Below are 19,657 nucleotides of genomic sequence, written 5' to 3'. Positions count from 1 at the left end.
CACTACACGATTGAAGAAAATAACAACAATCACGCAGCAATATAAAATAGGCATTAGTACTTGGCAAAGAAGGTTATTTACAAAACATTATTGGTTGTCCTTGGCTACTGCAGACAGCAGAAAAAGTACATTATGTTAAGCCCTGGCCGTCGTAGTGTAGTGAATCCAGAATCGAAGCCACATTTGCCTTTTGACGACAACTTCAAATCGGTTCTGTTTTCAATATTTATTTTTCCTTGGGAATTCTTTGCATGAAGCTCTAGTTAAAATGAGCCAAATTTCTTTTAATGAAGGTACAACAATGTCTACTTTCCTAATCACCATACCTGGAGCAAAGTGTCAAATTGTCACTGCAAACAAGATCCAAGTTGATCGCGTGCTTCGTGCTTTCCCGTGCTGCCAGCAATCATGTGCAAGTTGTGGCAACAATTGCCTGAGAGCTCACAATTAAGGCATTTCCGAACTGAATGTAGCGTGAATTCCCTTTCACAAAGAATTCCCCGTGGTTTGGTTGTTAAAAAATGAAAATTACCGTTCAAAAAGTGCTCATTTGGAATTCGATCAGGTGACATTCTCATCAGATTCACATTGAATTCCATCAGATCTTATGAAAAATACAGATAATATTTTTAATTTTGTTATTACCTCTGCCACCGAAGGTGAAGGAGGTTATGTTTTCACCCATTTCTGTCTGTTTGTCTGTCTGTCTGTCTGTCTGTCTGTCTGTCTGTTTGTTACTTACGAAATCTAAAGATTTCGTAAGTATATTGATGACTTCCTTCATCTGTTTGTGTGTTTGTTTGTTTGTTTGTTTGTAGGCACGATAACTCGAGAATGGAAGAAGCTACCAATGTCAGATTACACCACGTGATCCAGGAGGGTGATGGCTAGTGCTGATTAGATTTTGGTCAAAATCGGTCAAAGGTCAAGGTCACAGTGAGGTCAAACATTCGATTTTTGATGGTTTGGTACAGAATCATCATAGAAACTTCTGGTTTGCGTCGCTACCTTCTCTAGAGACAGCTTTTATTAGACAAGGTCAGAGGTCAAGTTGACGATTTCGTAAGTACCAGTCTATGACTGCTTGTTTGTCTGTTTGTGTGCAGGATATCTCAAAAAGTTTTTGACAGATTCGGCCGAAACTTGGTGCACACTTTGGGTGTATGACAAGGAAGATTATTTCAACTTTGGTGAAGATCCCAATCTGGATCTGATTACTACAAATTTTTAAGTGATTCTTCACCATTAAGAGATAGGGCAAATCCGATATAGTATTAAATGGCATGATATTTCAAAATTGTATTGGGCCCGATATGTTCTGGTGGATCAGGCATTATGTGCTGGAGCTATGCAAGCTACCGAGTGCCCTTCTAGTTTTAAAACAGTGGAATAGTCTATGTTCTGAACATTATCACACCTTATGCCAGAACATCATCGCATCACGTTCATTGACAGGTGATGACAGACATTGCATTGCGGAGCATGTATCATCCTTAAAATGATAGAATAATTTGGTTTAAGGGGGTGGGACAAGCCTGTGGGTGTGAAGAGGAATAGTTCCTTTCTACAAAAATGTGTTCCATCAACATACTTTACAATGCACAGAAAAATTATGGCATTTTAACAACGCCACCCACCACCCCCATCCCGCTCCCCCCCCAAAAAAAACTTCCTCCCTCCACCTCCATTGACCCTTGTATGCCCCATTTATGTATCCTCTCTCGATTCCCCCTCCCCACATCTACCCCAAACCCTTTCCCACACTCTTCTTTTCCTTTTCTCATTTTAATTCTGTCTCATTTTATGTAATATATAGAAGGCCAGTTATCTCATGGGTAGCACCTTGTCTCAGCATGACTTTCAAATGGGAACGTAGCATTTGGCTTGCGCCTCGTGTAAGCTCATGGATTACACAAGACACTCAGTAGATCTGTAATGCATGATGATAAAGAGTATGCACAAAGCTATTCTGTTATTTATTGCAGTGCTGTTATGTTACCATCACGTCTCGATCGATTTGAACGTAACACAAGGCAGCAACAAAACTATATGGTTTATTATCTGTCATATGTTCATATAATAATTAATTAATTGTTGTGAGTCTCGTGATCTCAACTCTAGACCCAAACAACCCCCAGCTTTAAAAGCGAGTCACTTCTTCTGTCTTTAATGGCCACAGTTATCAACACGTTCTTGTGGGGTTGTTCGGGGGGAAGTTTTTGGGCCAAGTCTTTCACGAATTGGCTGGCAAGGCCTCACGTTTGACGGAGTATTTAAGGCAGGAATTTATATTAGGAATTTGGCCGTGATTCCGGCGATAGCCTCACGCATACTCTTCGCGAAGGACAATGTAGTACTTTTATGTCCAACAACTAATGCCGGAAGAGAGGATGCTGGTTTACTTCCATCAAAGGGACGGTGCACACAGTGATTAATCAACCTGCCTGTGAAACACCGGGATGGCAGTTTATAACTGGGCGGAGATTGAAATCGAGGATATACAGCTGAGAGATTAATGTGCGTACCTCCAGGACATCCTGCTAGCCCAAAGATAGTGAGTAGACACTTCTTTAATAAAATTCAATGCAACCTGCATGAGTGTTATTCCAAGTTAAACGAGAGGGGGAGCAGTCGGTAGAGTGCAAAACCTCCGCCACCAATACTGCGAGGTCACTCAAGTGAACCTGATATCCTATTCATTCAATTTGACATCAACAGTGCTCACAGAGTTATAGTTTGCAACTTTCCCTTTTACTTTTAACTTTTACATACTCAATTCATTCGTCATAACTAGATTCCTTGAGACAGAAATTGATTTTACCTGGGCATATCCAACTGAAGTTCCAAAATCAGCCGCAATTATAATTTTGGCATGTTTTTTTTTTGTTGGAAATCACTTATAACATGCAGAAATGCAAAAAAAAATTCGAAATTTTGTTGAAAAAAAAGTTGCAAAATTTTTTTTGGGGGGGTGGGGGGTTGGAAATCACTTAAAACCTGTAGAAATGCAAAAAAAAAAACATTCAAATATTTTTTCAAATTGGCCGCCATAGCGGCCATATTGGATTTTGGACCAAGTCCAAAATCTAGTGGCATGATCCTTGGACCAGACCTAAACCCCGCCACCAAGTTTCGTCGAAATCCGTCGAGGAGTTTTTCCGTAATACTGTTCACAAACAAACAAACAAACAAGCAGTGATAGACGGGTACTTATGAAATCGTCAACTTGACCTCTGACCTTGTCTAATAAAAGCTGTCTCTGGAGAAGGTAGCGACGCAAACCAGAAGTTTCTACGATGATTCTGTACCAAACCATCGAAAATCGAATGTTTTGGATGTTTGACCTCACTGTGACCTTGACCTTTGACCAATTTTTGACCAAAATCTAATCAGCACGAGCCATCACCCTCCTGAATCACGTGGTGTAATTTGACATTGGTAGCTCCTTCCGTTCTCGAGTTATCGTGCCTACAAACAAACAAACAAACAAACAAACAAACTAGCCAGAATTTCGTTCATAGAACGAAAAATCTTGCCGAACCGAAGCACGTGAAGCGTAAACTGAAACAAATACTTGTGACACATTGATCAGAGTCTATCGCTCGGCCTATAGAGACTTGTGAAAAGAGTCTATTGATAATGATCTAAAGATTAATCTTAAGATTGAAAACTACCAATAATATATGGATGCTAGAGAACGTTCTGTTATCGCAGGAATAATTTTTGGTTCCTTGACAAACTACAGATCTGGAAAGCGCTCATCAAGGGCTTTCATATGAGGTATTACTCGATATGGTACCTAAGATTTCAAAAATTGACCTTGGGGTCAAAACATTTCGACCTCAGGCGCTAACCATGAAGGTCAAGGCCAATCTCCACCAAAAACTTATCAGCTGAGCGTGAAACCATATGCTACATTCCTACAAAGTTTTGAGAAGATTCGATCAAAATTACGCCCAAAATTAGGGTTTCGTTGAACTCCATGATTTACCACAAAGTGACCTTGACCTTTGACCTTGACCTTGACCATTATATGTGCTGAAGGGTATTCCAATAATACTATGATATGTGTAACCACAAGAGATTTCAATGAGAATTGTCTCAGAACTGAGGAAATAAAATGTTCATGAAAAATCCGTTTTTTCGTGATGACGTCATCAAATGACGTCATAGCGTCAACCTTGTTACAGATCTGGAAAGCACTCATCAAGGGCTTTCATATGAGGTATTACTCGATATGGTAACTAAGATTTGAAAAATTGACATTGGGGTCAAAACAGTTCGACCTCAGGCGCTAACCATGAAGGTCAAGGCCGATCTCCACCAAAAACTTATCAGCTGAGCGTTAAACCATATGCGACATTCCTACAAAGTTTTGAGAAGATTCGATCAAAATTACTCCCAAAATTAGGGTTTCGTTGAACTCCATGATTTACCACAAAGTGACCTTGACCTTTGACCTTGACCTTGACCATTATGTGTGCTGAAGGGTATTCCAATAATACCATGATATGTGTAACCACAAGAGATTTCAATGAGAATTGCGCTCTACAGAGTGATTTAAAGGTGAAAAATAGGCGACGACAAACACTTTTATGAAACAAAGTGACAAACAAACAAATAAACAAACAAATAAATAAAAAAAAAACAAACTAACTTACCGACCAATACAATCTTTGCGAAAATTTCAGCAAGATTAACAAACAGAGGACGGAAGTCATCAATATACTTACGAAATCTTTAGATTTCGAAAGTAACAAACAAACAAGCAGTCATAGACTGCTACTTACGAAATCGTCAACTTGACCTCTGACGTTGTCTAATAAAAACTCTCTCTGGAGAAGGTAGCGAAGAAAACCAGAAGTTTCTATGATGATTCTGTATCAAACCATCAAAAATCGAATGTTTTGGATGTTTGACCTCACTGTGACCTTGACCTTTGACCGATTTTGACCAAAATCTAATCAACGCCAGCCACCACCTTCCTGAATCATGTGGTGTAATTTGACATTGGTAGCTTCTTCCGTTCTTGAGTTATCATTTTTTGGATGTTTGACCTCACTGTGACCTTGACCTTTGACCGATTTTGAACAAAATCTAATTAGTGCTAGCCATCACCTTCCTGAATCACTTGGTGTAATTTGACATTGGTCTCTTCTTCCGTTCTCGAGTTATCATGCCTACAAACAAACAAACAAACAAACAAGCAGTCATAGACTGGTACTTTCGAAATCGTCAACTTGACCACTGACCTTGTCTAATAAAAGCTGTCTCGAGAGAAGGTAGCGACGCAAACCAGAAGTTTCTAAGATGATTCTGTACCAAACCATCAAAAATCGAATGTTTTGGATGTTTGACCTCACTGTGATCTTGACCTTTGACCGATTTTGACCAAATTCTAATCAGCGCTCGCCACCACCCTCCTGAATCACGTGGTGTAATTTGACATTGGTAGCTTCTTCCTTCTCGAGTTATCATTTTTTGGATGTTTGACCTCACTGTGACCTTCACCTTTGACCGATTTTGACCAAAATATAATCAGCACGAGCCATCACCCTCCTGAATCAGGTGGTGTAATTTGACATTGGCAGCTTCTTCCATTCTCGAGTTATCTGTACCAAACCATAAAAAATCGAATATTTGACCTTGCTGTGACCTTGACCTTTGACCGATTTTGACCAAAATCTAATCAGCACTAGCCATCACCCTCCTGAATCACGTGGTGTAATTTGACATTGGTAGCTTCTTCAGTTCTCGAGTTATCGTGCCTACAAACAAACAAACAAACAAACAAACAAACAAACAAACAAACAGAAACGGAAGGCATCAATATACTTACGAAATCTTTAGATTTCGTAAGTAACAAGCAGTCATAGACTGGTACTTACGAAATCGTCAACTTGACCTCTGACTTTGTCTAATAAAAGCTGTCTCTCGAGAAGGTAGCGACGCAAACCAGAAGTTTCTACGATGATTATGTACCAAACCATACCAAACCATCAAAAATCGAATGTTTGACCTCACTGTGACCTTGACCGTTGACCGATTTTGACCAAAATCTAATCAGCGCGAGCCATCACCCTCCTGAATCACGTGGTGTAATTTGACATTGGTAGCTTCTTCCGTTCTCGAGTTATCTGTACCAAACCATCAAAAATCGAATATTTGACCTGACCTGATGACCTTGACCTTTGACCGATTTTGACCAAAATATAATCAGTGCTAGCCATCACCCTCCTGAATCACGTGGTGTAATTTGACATTGGTAGCTTCTTCCGTTCTCGAGTTATCTGTACCAAACCATCAAAAATCGAATATTTGACCTGACCTGATGACCTTGACCTTTGACCGATTTTGACCAAAATCTAATCAGTGCTAGCCATCACCCTCCTGAATCACGTGGTGTAATTTGACATTGGTAGCTTCTTCCGTTCTCGAGTTATCGTGCTTACAAACAAACAAACAAACAAACAGAAACGGAAGTCATCAATATACTTACGAAATCTTTAGATTTCGTAAGTAACAAGCAGAAAGGGGTGAAAACAGTAACCTCCATCCAACTTCGATGTCGGAGGTTAAATATCCCATCAAGCAAAGCAATGCAGCTAGTGACCTGCAATGGCGTAAACTCAACAGATTTTTGACAAACATTATGGTGTGTTTTTTAACAATCAGGTTAAATATGTAACGAGAACTATCATACTACAATGGAGCTATGGCGTATGTATGTATGTATGTATGTATGTATGTATGTATGTATGTATGTATGTATGTATGTAGTCGAAATACAGGGATTGCATGTTAAATAAATTAAAATGAGTGCGTAACTTTTTTTGCGGAAACCTAAGCTCAAATTAAATTGTAAACATATATGTGCACACAAAATAATTTAATTACCGTCGTAGATGAGCACTTCAGCTAGTCCAAATAAATACTTGTTTGAAGGACAATAAGTCGAGTTGGCAGAAGAAAAAAATAAAGAAAAATATCCAGCTTGGTGAAGAACATGAGGCACCTCTTATGATTGAAGAGATTACCCTGAGCCGTTTGTCTGACTTTCGCCGAACAGTTGGTAATAGAGGAATTTTAAAAGTCACTGAAAGCCTATGCTGAAAGGACAGATTGCATTCCGTAATACCGTAATTGTGTTTGCATGAGGCATGAGGTTTCCAGGGTGGCAGAGGTCCCCCAGGAGCCTGTCAAAATAAGTGAGAAATTTCTATGCACAAAAATGAAATGGAGAAACAAAAATAGTGTCAGTTATGACCTGATTGCCTCTGCTAGTCAAGGCTGTGTCAGCCTTGTTCATATGTCTTGTTTGCTCCTTACTGTAAAATAAATGCTATCACTTATTTATTTTTATATGCAGCAATATAATAACAGGGGGTGATGGAACAACAGACACAAAATTGGGCAAAGGGAAAACTGTGGTACAGGAACATGAGCAACTATGAGAACTATTGACGAGCAGACGGTGCTCGGAATAAGACTATTCACTTCCAGCAATTTAACCAATGTCAGTATATAGTCCCAATATAAAATACTGTTGCAGCATTGGCCAATGACATGACAATAAAATATATAACTATAAATTTGATTTGATGCATTCAATTGCTGTAAACCTGGGTGCCTGCTAATAGTCCCCTTTCTCCCAGCAGATATTTTTGGGGGAAATGTATCATAATGTTTACATAACTAATGCCAGTATGCCATCCTCTTGAAAATATCTAATGAATGAATAAGGATGTCATGAAATATTAGGATTTCTCACTTCAAAGTATATATACATTATATACACACAGTAAACCTCACTGTTCGCTGGGGTTACGTTCCTCCAAACTTCCGCGAATGGCAAACAGTTTATAACATGCAAGTGAATGAGATACGTTCCAGCATCCCAAAATAAGTCGAAAAATCATTAATAAATTTAATTTTAAAAAAGGCATTTAATTGAAAAATTAAGAACAATTGAGTAAAATAAGATAAAATAAGTAAGATTTACCATCATTGAGAAAGCATTCTGCTTGGAGTACTGTTGGTGGGGAGCCCCGGTCAGTTCTGCTTGAACAGAGCCATGGCATGGAGGTCGCCGATCGATCTCCCAGGAGCGACCCACAAATCCCTCACATCTATTATGTTGAGCTCTTGCCTCTGTGGAGCCTTTATGGAGATATATATTATGTTGATCTTGGCCTAATTTTATTGTTACATTGACGAATGTAAGGATTATTGGACTCATTGATGTCATAGTCCTTCGCGAACACAGTAACACATGTACCACTCTCAAGTCGATCTAATAGTTTCACTTTTTCCACTGTCATCACTTTCAACACTTTTTTATTCTGCTCTTCAACAGATGCACCACTTAATGGACATTTTGGACCCATGATTAAATAAACAGTCCACAAAGTTTTATCACAATAAAATATTGCACCTCACTAACCGCCAAGTAGCAAGAAGCCAATGATGTGGCTGTGCGGCAGATGCTGGAAGATGCAGAATGTAAATTTTCAAATTGTTATATTTTCTTGCGATACGGAACAATTATAATTTAACACGTCGTGTTAAATGAAGGAAAATATTATTATCCAAACATTGAAAGTGTAAAAAACACAAAACATGAAATATGAACGAGTTCAGGGTGGGTGGGGTTTATTTTGTCCACGCTGGGAGGATGTTCCCGGAAGACGCAGAAGGCAAATTTTTATATTTTTCAGTGATTACAGTGCAGTTATGTTTTAATAGGTAATGTTAAATGAAGGAAAATATTGTTTGCCAAGTGTTGAAAGTGTTTAAAAAAAACTTACGAAAACCTAAGGAGTTTGAGGTGGGAGGAGTTCATTTTTTTCCATGGATACACAGGAGTATCGGCGTGGATGGAGGAAGAGGGTGTCTAAAAGGTAAGCACAGAAACGCAAAATTGCGGACGGCGAGGGTTGACATATATATGTATATATATATATATATATATATATATATATATATATATATATATATATATATATATATATATATATATATATATATATGTTTGTATATATATATATATATATATATATATATATATATATGTTTGTATATATATATATATATATATATATATATATATATATATATATATATATATATATATATATATGTATGTATATATATATATATATATATATATATATATATATATATATATATATATATATATATATGTATATATATATATATATATATATATATATATATATATATATATATATATATATATGTATAATTATGTATATATAGTATATATATATATATATATATATATATATATATATATATATATATATATATATATATATATATATATATATGTATGTGTATATATATATATATATATATATATATATATATATATATATATATATATATATATATATATATATATATATATATATATATATATATGTATGTGTATATCCACATCTTCCATTGACACTCCAACCACCCGCATGTCCGCCCTCACCGCATCCATGAACCTCTTCTTTGGCCTTCCTCTTCTCCTCCTGCCTGGCGGCTCCATCTTCAACATCCTTCTCCCGATATACTCTGTTTCCCTCCTGTGCACATGTCCAAACCATCTCAATCTCGCCTCTCTCACTTTGTCTCCAAACCGTCCTACCTGCGCTGTCCCTCGAATATACTCATTCCTTATCCTGTCCATCCTCGTCACTCCCAACGAGAATCGCAGCATCTTTAACTCTGCCACCTCCAGCTCTGCTTCCTGTCTTTTTGTTAGTGCCACCGCCTCCAAACCATACAACATAGCTGGTCTCACTACCGTCTTGTATACTTTCCCCTTCACTCTTGCAGCTACCCTTCTGTCACAAATCACTCCTGCAACTCTTCTCCACCCACTCCATCCTGCCTGCACTCTCTTTTTCACTTCTCTCCCACACTCTCCGTTACTTTGGACAGTTGATCCCAAGTATTTAAACCAATCCACCTTCACACCTCAACTCCTTGCAACTGCACCATACCACCACCCTCCCTCTCATTTACGCACATGTACTCCGTCTTACTCCTACTGACTAACATTCCCCTTCTCTCCAGTGCATATCTCCACCTCTCAAGGCTCGATTCAGCCTGCTCCCTACTCTCCCTACAGATCATGATGTCATCCGCGAACATCATAGTCCATGGAGACTCCAGTCTGATCTCGTCCGTCAACCTGTCCATCACCATTGCAAACAGGAAAGGGCTCAGAGTCGATCCTTGGTGCAATCCCACTTTAACCTTAAACCGGTCCGTCATTCCTACCGCACACCTCACTGCTGTCACACTGTCCTCATACATATCCTGCACGATCCTCACATACTTCTCCACCACTCCCGACTTCCTCATACAATGCCACAACTCCTCTCTTGGCACCCTATCATAAGCTTTCTCTAAATCCACAAACACACAATGTAACTCTTTCTGGCCTTCCCTATACTTCTCCATCAACATTCTCAAGGCAAACATCGCATCAGTGGTGCTCTTTCCTGGCATAAACCCATATTGCTGCTCACAGATCGTCACGTCTCCTCTCAACCGAGCTTCCACTACTCTTTCCCACAACTTCATGGTGTGGCTTAACAACTTTATCCCTCTGTAATTTCCACAGCTCTTTACATCACCCTTATTCTTGAAAATCGGAACCAGTACACTTAATCTCCACTCCTCCGGCATCCTCTCACTTTCCAAGACTTTATTAAACATCTGGTTAACAACCCCACTGCCATCTCTCCTAAGCACTTCCATGCCTCCACTGGTATACCATCTGGGCCAACCGCCTTTCCACTTTTCATCTTCTTCATAGCAGTCCTCACTTCATCCTTACTGATCCACCCCACTTCCAGATTCACTATCTCCACCTCTTCCAACCTTCTCTCTCTCATTTTCTTCATTCATCAGCTCCTCAAAGTACTCCATCCACCTTCTCAACACACTCTCCTCGCTCGTCAGCACATTCCCATTTGCGTCCTTTATCACCCTCACCTGCAGCACATCCTTCCCAGCTCGGTCCCTCTGTCTTGCCAATCGGTATAAATCCTTTTCCCCTTCTTTTGTATCCAACTTCTCATACAGCTCGTCATATGCCTTTTCCTTGGCCTTTGCCACCTCTTTTTGCTTTTCGACGCCACTCCTTGTACTCCTGCCGACTTTCTTCATCTCTCTGACTATCCCACTTCTTTTTCGCCAACCCCTTCTTCCTTATACTTTCCTGTACTTCCTCATTCCACCACCAAGTCTCCTTATCTTCCTTCCTCTGTCCAGATGTCACACCAAGTACCTTCCTAGCTATCTCTCTCACAACTTCTGCTGTCGTTGCCCAATCATCCCACCCATCTTTACCACCATCCAACGCCTGTCTCACCTCCTCCCTAAATTTCACGCAACAGTCTTCCTCCTTCAGTTTCCACCATCTGGTCCTTGGTTCAGCCCTCACTCTCTTCCTCAACTTCACCTCTAAAGTCATCCTACAGACCACCAATCGATGCTGTCGAGCTACACTCTCCCCTGCCACAACCTTACAGTCACTAATCTCTTTCAGGTTGCATCTCCTACTTAAGATGTAATCCACCTGTGTGCACTTTCCTCCACTCTTGTATGTCACCCTGTGTTCCTCCTTCTTCTTGAAATACATATTTACCACTGCCATTTCCATTCTTTTTGCAAACTCTACCACCATTTGCCCTTCCACATTTCTCTTGTTGAGACCGTACCTCCCCATCACCTCCTCATCCTCTTTATTCCCTTCCCCAACATGCCCATTGAAATCTGCTCCAATCACCACTCTTTCATCCTTGGATACACTCTCCACCACTTCATCTAACTCACTCCAGAAATCTTCTTTATATTCCATCTCACACCCCATATGTGGGGCATATGCACTGATGACATTCATCATCACCCCTCCAATTTCCAACTTCACACTCATCACTCGGTCAGACACTCTTCTCACCTCCAATACCCTCTTGACGTAATCTTCCTTCAGGATTATCCCGACACCATTTCTCCTCCCATCCACACCATGGTAGAACAGTTTGAAACCACCTCCAATGCTCCTAGCCTTACTCCCCATCCACTTGGTCTCTTGTACACACAGTATGTCCACCTTTCTTCTCTCCATCATATCAGCCAACTCTCGCCCTTTGCCAGTCATCGTCCCAACATTCAGAGTTCCAACTCTCACCTCCACACTTCTACCCTTCCCCTTCTCCCACTGCCTCCGGACTCGCCTTCCCCGTCTCCTTCTCCTCCTTCGCCCAGCAGTCGCACAATTTCCACTGGTACCCTGCTGACCACCGGTACCGGTGGCGGTCGTTGGTAACCCGGGCCTCGACCGATCCGGTATGGAAATTCGTTTTGTTGTCCGCATAATGATTTGGCATAGGTTTTTACGCCGGATGCCCTTCCTGACGCAACCCTGGTCGCCTCCTACGACACACAGGGATATGGTACACCTATTCTAACCGGGGCATACACCGGGCCCAGTACAACTGGTGCTCATTTCGCCGACCTCGGAAGGATGGCAGGCTGAGTCAACCCCCTGGTGTTTTCGACTTGGTTATATATATATATATATATATATATATATATATATATATATATATATATATATATATATATATATATATACATACATATATTAATTCAGTGTCCCAACGGGGCTTGAACTCAGGACCTCTTGGGTCCCAAGCCACTGCCCTAACCACTGCGCCAACACCAGGCTTAAATATATGTATGTATATATATATATATATATATATATATATATATATATATATATATATATATATATATATATGTATATATATATATATATATATGTATATATGTATATATATATGTATATATATATATATATATATATATATGTATATATATATATATATATATATATATATATATATATATATATATGTATTAAATATTAAATATATGTATATATATATATATATATATATATATATATATATATATATATATATATATATATATATATATATATATATATATATATATATATATATATATATATATATATATATATATATATATATATATATATATATATATATATATATACAAATACATATATATATATATATATATATATATATATGTATATGTATATATATATATATATATATATATATATATATATATATATATATATATATATATATATATATATATATATATATATATATATCGACATATATATATGTATATGTATATATATATGTATATGTATATATATATATATATATATATATATATATATATATATATATATATATATGTATATATATATATATATATATATGTATATATATATATATATATATATATATATATATATATACATATATTTAATATTTAATACATATATACATATATATATATATATATATATATATATATATATATATATATATATATATATATATATATACATGATGATGATACACACATACAAACTATAAGACCGCTGAAATCTCATGATACCTGCTATAGGATTTTTATACCCATATTTTTTGAAAAAATATGGGGGAATATTGTAATCGGCTCTGACCGTTCCGTCCGTCTGTCCATCTGTCCGTCCCGCTATCTCCTAAATGGTTGGGCAGAAATTCACCAAACTTGGTAGTTATGGTCATGACATGGCCATAAGATGCAAAAGCAGCATCACTTTTGGCTGCACCCCCCTGGGGCAAGGTCAAAAGTTCAAATACCCAAAAATGCAATTACAGGCATATTTTCAAACATTATTAAAATGAAACTTTGTATATTCAATCAACATTGGGGGACACAAGAAATATGCAATGACTTTTTGGATTTGACCCCCAGTTTATGCCCCAGAGGGGTGGGGACTTTGAACTTAAAATTTGATATTGGGTCATTCCTGGTGGAACCTTTTGCAATCTTTCAACTTTGCTTTCAGTGGAAAGCGTGGAGATTATGGTGGCATGCCATTGACTTTGCTCTCGTTATGAATGACTAAGTGTTTCATTTGATGACTATTAACATACAATAGAAGGAAGATTTTTTTTTCAAAAAACAGTTCAACTACTATGCAACAGTTATCCCACCCACATTTTTCACAAACATGTTGATTTGATGTTAAAGTGAGACCAAGCCATCATCAGAAGCAGTGCTGATTGGGCATGTGTGAGAGGAGTGAAAGATGACAAGTACTGCATTTGCCCAGACCAAGAGTGTTGGTCATGTTTAAGTTCGACCAATTGGTTCAGCACCACTGCATTAAGCCACAGATGGGAGTTTAAAAAGCAACAGTTGAGAGACGTGGGTGGAGGACAAGCTGATGCAGAGAAGCAGCAGAATCTGATGCCAAGGCTGATGGCAGTGAAATAAATCTCAAAAACTTCGTGAATGAATGCTCACTATGCTAAAAGATGCTTGGCAGCTCTTGGGGTAGAAACATGCACCTGCTGTATCACAGGGGATGCTGGGGCAGTGTTGAGAGGGCTTGGAGATCATGGTGCATGCTTACACACATGTTTTAGACAGTAGTGTATGAATGTAAACATTTTCAATCTAATCACAAACACAGCCAAGGAGACAGATGCACAGAAGGGCCATGTAACCAAACGAGTTCCTTCCCATGCACACCTGCCAGATGGCTGTGAATTCCGCTTTGGTGAATCTTTGTGATGTGCAGCTGCACCACCTATTAGCAAAAATCACAAGAGCCGTGGCTGGTGTGAACACCATATCATACTTTCCTTCACCTAAAGAGTGACACCAAACTCAGTGCCTACACTTGCTGCCATCATCGGTGACTACATTTAGCCTGCGTTGATGCTTTTAACTCAATTTCTGTCAAAACAATCAAACAAAGATGGAAATCACATGAGAAAAAGTAAATTTCCCAAAAACACACATACACAGGACCAGACCATAATACACTGGCATATCGACAAAAACCTCAATATCCCATGCAGTCCCGAAAAAGACATGATTAAAAAAAGAAACCAATTTTTTAAAAAATGACATCACACTCACATATGACGTCAAACGTAAACACTGAAAATAAAGCATTACGACACAATATGGTATTCAGAAATAAATTACTAATTGAAGTATGAGCAGAGATTTTTATGTAAATAATTAGGAAAGAAAAAAAGTGGCAGAAAACCAGGACATAAAAATGAATTAATTAAAGAAAACCTGGTAACTCAAGATGACATCATTCCAGTGACTGGAGTGATAAAGAAGAACCTTGAAGAGACACTGAAAGAGACACCAGGAAATATCACAACAAATGAGATACATTTGATTGGAGGCAATGTCTTTGGTTTGGTGTACATCCTCAAAATAACTCTTGGAACAAAGATTTGATAAAGAACATCCAAAAGAAGGCTCTGAGGCTGAACCTTGATAATCAAAACTTGGTTCTCGAAATGTAAACCTAAAAAGAAAATAAGATGGATACTTGGGGTCTCCAGGGGGCTTTGTTTCTCCTTTTGATACCTTCAGGAGATTCCAACCAATATATGTGATTCCAACATCTCATCACACAGACTCATGTTTGCCAACAGTTCTCGCTCGACACCCAAACAGCAAGGTCATCAAGGAAATTCAAATAACATGGTCGACATTTTGACGCAATACAAGAAATAAAGTCACGCTTCCAAAACAAGTGCCGAAGCTTGGTCGAGGAGAGCGGATCGCCTCGTGATGTGCCATTGTTTAGCCGTTGGTGTGTGTACAATACTCTGACGGTGCAGTGTCATTGTAGCAAACAGAACGCAGATGCAAACGTGCTTATCTCGATAGTGCTGGCCGTGCTAACAAACATGCCACGGATGCTACACGGTCAGCCATGCTTTTGTACATGTAATGCGATATACGTCATAAAAAAGGGGTGAATACTTCATGAGATGTAGTCGTGGAGGGGCATTCGGGGATGTTCCAACACCATATACTGGGCTGATCATGAACCATGCTCTATACAGAGTATCGGTGGGTTCGAAGCAGTTTCTATGGCTGGAGTTACAATCGTGAACGGGTCGGTCGCCACTCCGACACAATTTTTCAACTTATCCTTTCTCCAAAGAATTTGGTATATAATGTACTCACTTATTCTTCATGAAATACTGTGTCGGGTCATTAGCTGCTACCAACTAATGCTACAAGATGGGATAGCCAGCTTAACATCCATCCGAAGGATAACAAACTTTGTGATGCAACACCCTCCATCCGATGGTTTATAATCGGGTCTGGAATCAAACCTAGAATCGACAGGTTAAAAGGGGAGTGTATTACCTCTGCACCATCTCGTCCGACTCGAGCATATATTTCAGAAGGTATTAAAGTGCTTTCCCTCATGGAGGTCGATGAACACAGGTTTTTTTTATTTGTGACCTTGTATATAGGTCCTACCAGTCACTCGGTATCTTTTTGAGCTCTTTTAAATGTTCTTACCTATTTCACAAGTCTCGAATGTAAGACACCCACCCACGCACAATGCGTCGGTTAAAGTCTGGGAATGTTTCAGCGCATGTCTTGTGATTAGGCGTGTACAGCAATTATACTGCCGAGGACGTTTGAGAAGCACGCCGTGGAAGCAATAAGCCGGTGGGTGTTGCTGTCAACTTGAGCCGGGATGTGCAGGCAAGCCCTTCCACCCCCAGCACGAATCGCTGCGGAAAACGCGCGTTTCCTGAGGCCTTGTAGCTCATCATCACACCCTCCAGCAGGCTTCTCCTCTACACTTTGAGCTCTGCTGATCACTGCAAATTATCAAGCCGTTCTCCTATTTGTAATGGATTCACAACTTTTGCAAGTTTGCCCCACCCCTCCAAAAGAATAATAAATTAGCAAATCAATAAATGAGCAAATAAATAAATATGATACATAAAACGACACTGCATGATGTGCTTTTGTTGTGTGTGGACAGATGATGTACATTTGGAACAATGCAATACTTGTATGATAACAAACTACATTTACAATACAATTACTGCAATATACTTTCAAACCTGCAATATCCATGGAAAACACATTATTGCGAAATGGGGCTTTATTAGAAACAAGGATGAAATCAACCGTTTTTCCATTCGACCATAAACAAACCGCTTGAACGACTCAACAATTCTGAGATTCCAGAAAATCCGATTTTGAAAGACCTCGACCTTTTGCAAATTGCGAGTGAACTACAAAATGGTCCTTTTACAAGAAGAGGTTTACAGGTATATTTTCATTAAATATGCACACGAAGCAAATTGGTGTCCTTTGACAACAATGTGGTCACTCAAATGGGGTTGTCGCACGAATCGCCATAATATGGATCGTATTGATCTAATAAAGGACTGTTGGTAACATACGCACAATGAAATGGTGACCATAAAGGCAGAACAGTTATAATATATAATATATATATATATATATATATATATATATATATATATATATATATATATATATATATATATATATATATATATCCTGATATTTAAATGGTCCTTGGCTGCTGACTGGTTGACCCCACATCCCGCACCCACTCACCCACAGATACATCATCATCTTGCTCGTAGCTCCAGCTTGTACCAAGGTCTCTCCCCGTGCGTCCCGCCCGCTCCTACGTGCGGAGCTCTGTTACAGCTTGTCTCTTCTCCCAACGCCTCTCCCTGCCTGCTGCTCTCCGCGCCCCCTCCCAGGAAAACCAGTCCGCCCGCTTTCCCTTTCCAGCCACCGCCGATATCTTGCTCCAGGCGGAGTTCACTGCATTGTCTGTTCGTGGCGACGCGACATCCCCGCCGTGCGCCCGTGGATTTACAGCGACACAGCTGTGGCTCCTCTGCAAGGAGCAGCCCGCTGCGTGCCGGTGTGGATTCCGCGTGGGCTTTGGAGCTCGGCGGGGACGCGGAGACGAAGCGGGATAGCTGAGAGATAATGAAGGAGCTAGACAGAGAGATCGTGAGATGGAGAGAGCACGGAGAGGGTGGGGTGGTTGGGGTGGGTGGGGGAAGTTGAGAGCGCAGAGAGTGATCCGGATACCCGATACGGTTTTTACAGATGGCAGAAGCGATCTCTGCTTTGCAGTGGTTTGCCCAGCTGGTCGTGAGGGAGCAGGATGCAGAGATCGTGGGGGTAGGGTTGGACAGTACTAGTTGTCGTAGTAATAGTAGTAGTAGTAAAAGAGGTATAAGGAGGGGGCTGTCAGGTTGTACTGCTAAATTTCTTCCCAAACATCCTTTTTCCTCCTGCTCATTAGCCGCGCTCAGCGCTCTCTCCGCTGCTTTCGCGTCGCTGGTCAGGTCGGGCCGAGGAGCGAACAGGAGGCGCGTCTCATGAATATTTACAAGGATTCCTCGCCGCATGTCATTATTAAACAGGCACACGCACCACGGCACTCACACTCTGTGAGGCCCTCCCAATGTTTGCTTATTTGTTTTGGCCTAACGGGGGCGTAAATGAAGTCGATTGGCCTTTAATACTTTTTAAGCCGTCAAAGGTACAGCCAAAGTTGAGATATTTCATCAGTTGGTCTAATTGAATTTGTGCATTATCAAAATTAATTTTCTTCTTTCAGGTAGGAGTGGGAAGGGCAAGCCAGGGATATTTTTCATATCTCAGCTCTTTGCTAACAAGAAGTCCTCTTCGACCTGGGACTTACACCCACATCCCACAGAATTAAAAGAAAGTGAGGTTTACGTTGCAGGAGATGCTGCCTACTGCTTGAGGATGAAGAAGAGAAAACATGAAATAGGAGTCGGAGTGTGAGAGTGACATGACAAAGGAAGAGCAAAGAGAGAGAGAGAGAGAGAGAGAGAGAGAGAGAGAGAGAGAGAGAGAGAGAGAGAGAGAGAGAGAGAGAGAGAGAGAGAGAGCTGGATGGAGGAAAGTACATAGAGCAGCCGCAGGCACCTGCCAATCTCCGCTGGCCAATCGGCAATTGGAATCAGACGCGATGGTTAAACCACGTGGATCAGCACTTTTTTAAAAAAGGGGAATAATAGCTGTGCCTCAGGGGCTTCCAATGTGTCTCACTGCACCTTTCCTTTTCTCCATCCAAGGAATTCTATTCCCATCCTAGCCAGTCTACTCTGTTACATCATACGGTCTTTCTCTCCTGATTTCCCACCAATTCGCTTTTCTTACCTCTGAACTACCTGAGCCTTTCATCATGTCCAGTTAAATCCAGGTACCCATGTGAGTAATTTGTTTTTCCACAACCACTACTTGACCAGGTATTGGATGGTCACAGACATGCACAACCATATTTGGTGCAATCTGCAATCTAAAGGAAGGGTCTAGTGGTCGAGGTCACCAGTGCGCTCAGGAATATCCACGTGGATGGTCACAGACACGCACAACCATACTGAGTGCAGACACTAATTTAACGCATATATCGGCCTCGCACATGTTTTAAGTAGTTTGTATAACTTTCTCTAGCATATCGTATAGTTCGGCTGCGTTAAAAGAGTGGAACGAACGAAGAAGAAATCATGATCAGACGTTACAATTTCAGAACAATGTCCCATGACGGAACATGTATCATGATCAAGGTGTGGTTTGTTTGCATACTTTGTGTGATGACATGAATTAAATGTTTTTTTTTTGTTTGCATACAATGTCGAGTCTCGTGGAGGAATGAGAACACAGA

At 39.7% G+C, this 19,657-nt stretch overlaps 1 protein-coding gene across 1 annotated transcript in view; it reads right to left on the bottom strand.

Annotated features, from left to right (window-relative positions):
* LOC147024653 (RNA binding protein fox-1 homolog 3-like) overlaps positions 1-17,567 on the bottom strand; it is a gene marked incomplete at its 5' end in the record, with an annotated part of 388,350 nt that extends 370,783 nt beyond the window's left edge. Inside the window, one exon of the mRNA XM_085884766.1 lies at positions 17,557-17,567. Coding sequence (XP_085740892.1) covers positions 17,557-17,567 — 11 coding nt within the window. The remainder of the gene's footprint in view (positions 1-17,556) is intronic.
* Between the last annotated feature and the right edge of the window lie 2,090 nt (positions 17,568-19,657).

Source organism: Eptatretus burgeri, chromosome 6, assembly GCF_056783735.1.
Source record: "Eptatretus burgeri isolate ZD-2024b chromosome 6, Ebu_testis_v1, whole genome shotgun sequence".
Taxonomy (NCBI): Eukaryota; Metazoa; Chordata; class Myxini; order Myxiniformes; family Myxinidae; genus Eptatretus; species Eptatretus burgeri.
The sequence above is the reverse complement of the archived record's forward strand: the minus strand, read 5'-3'. Positions and strand labels throughout refer to the sequence as shown.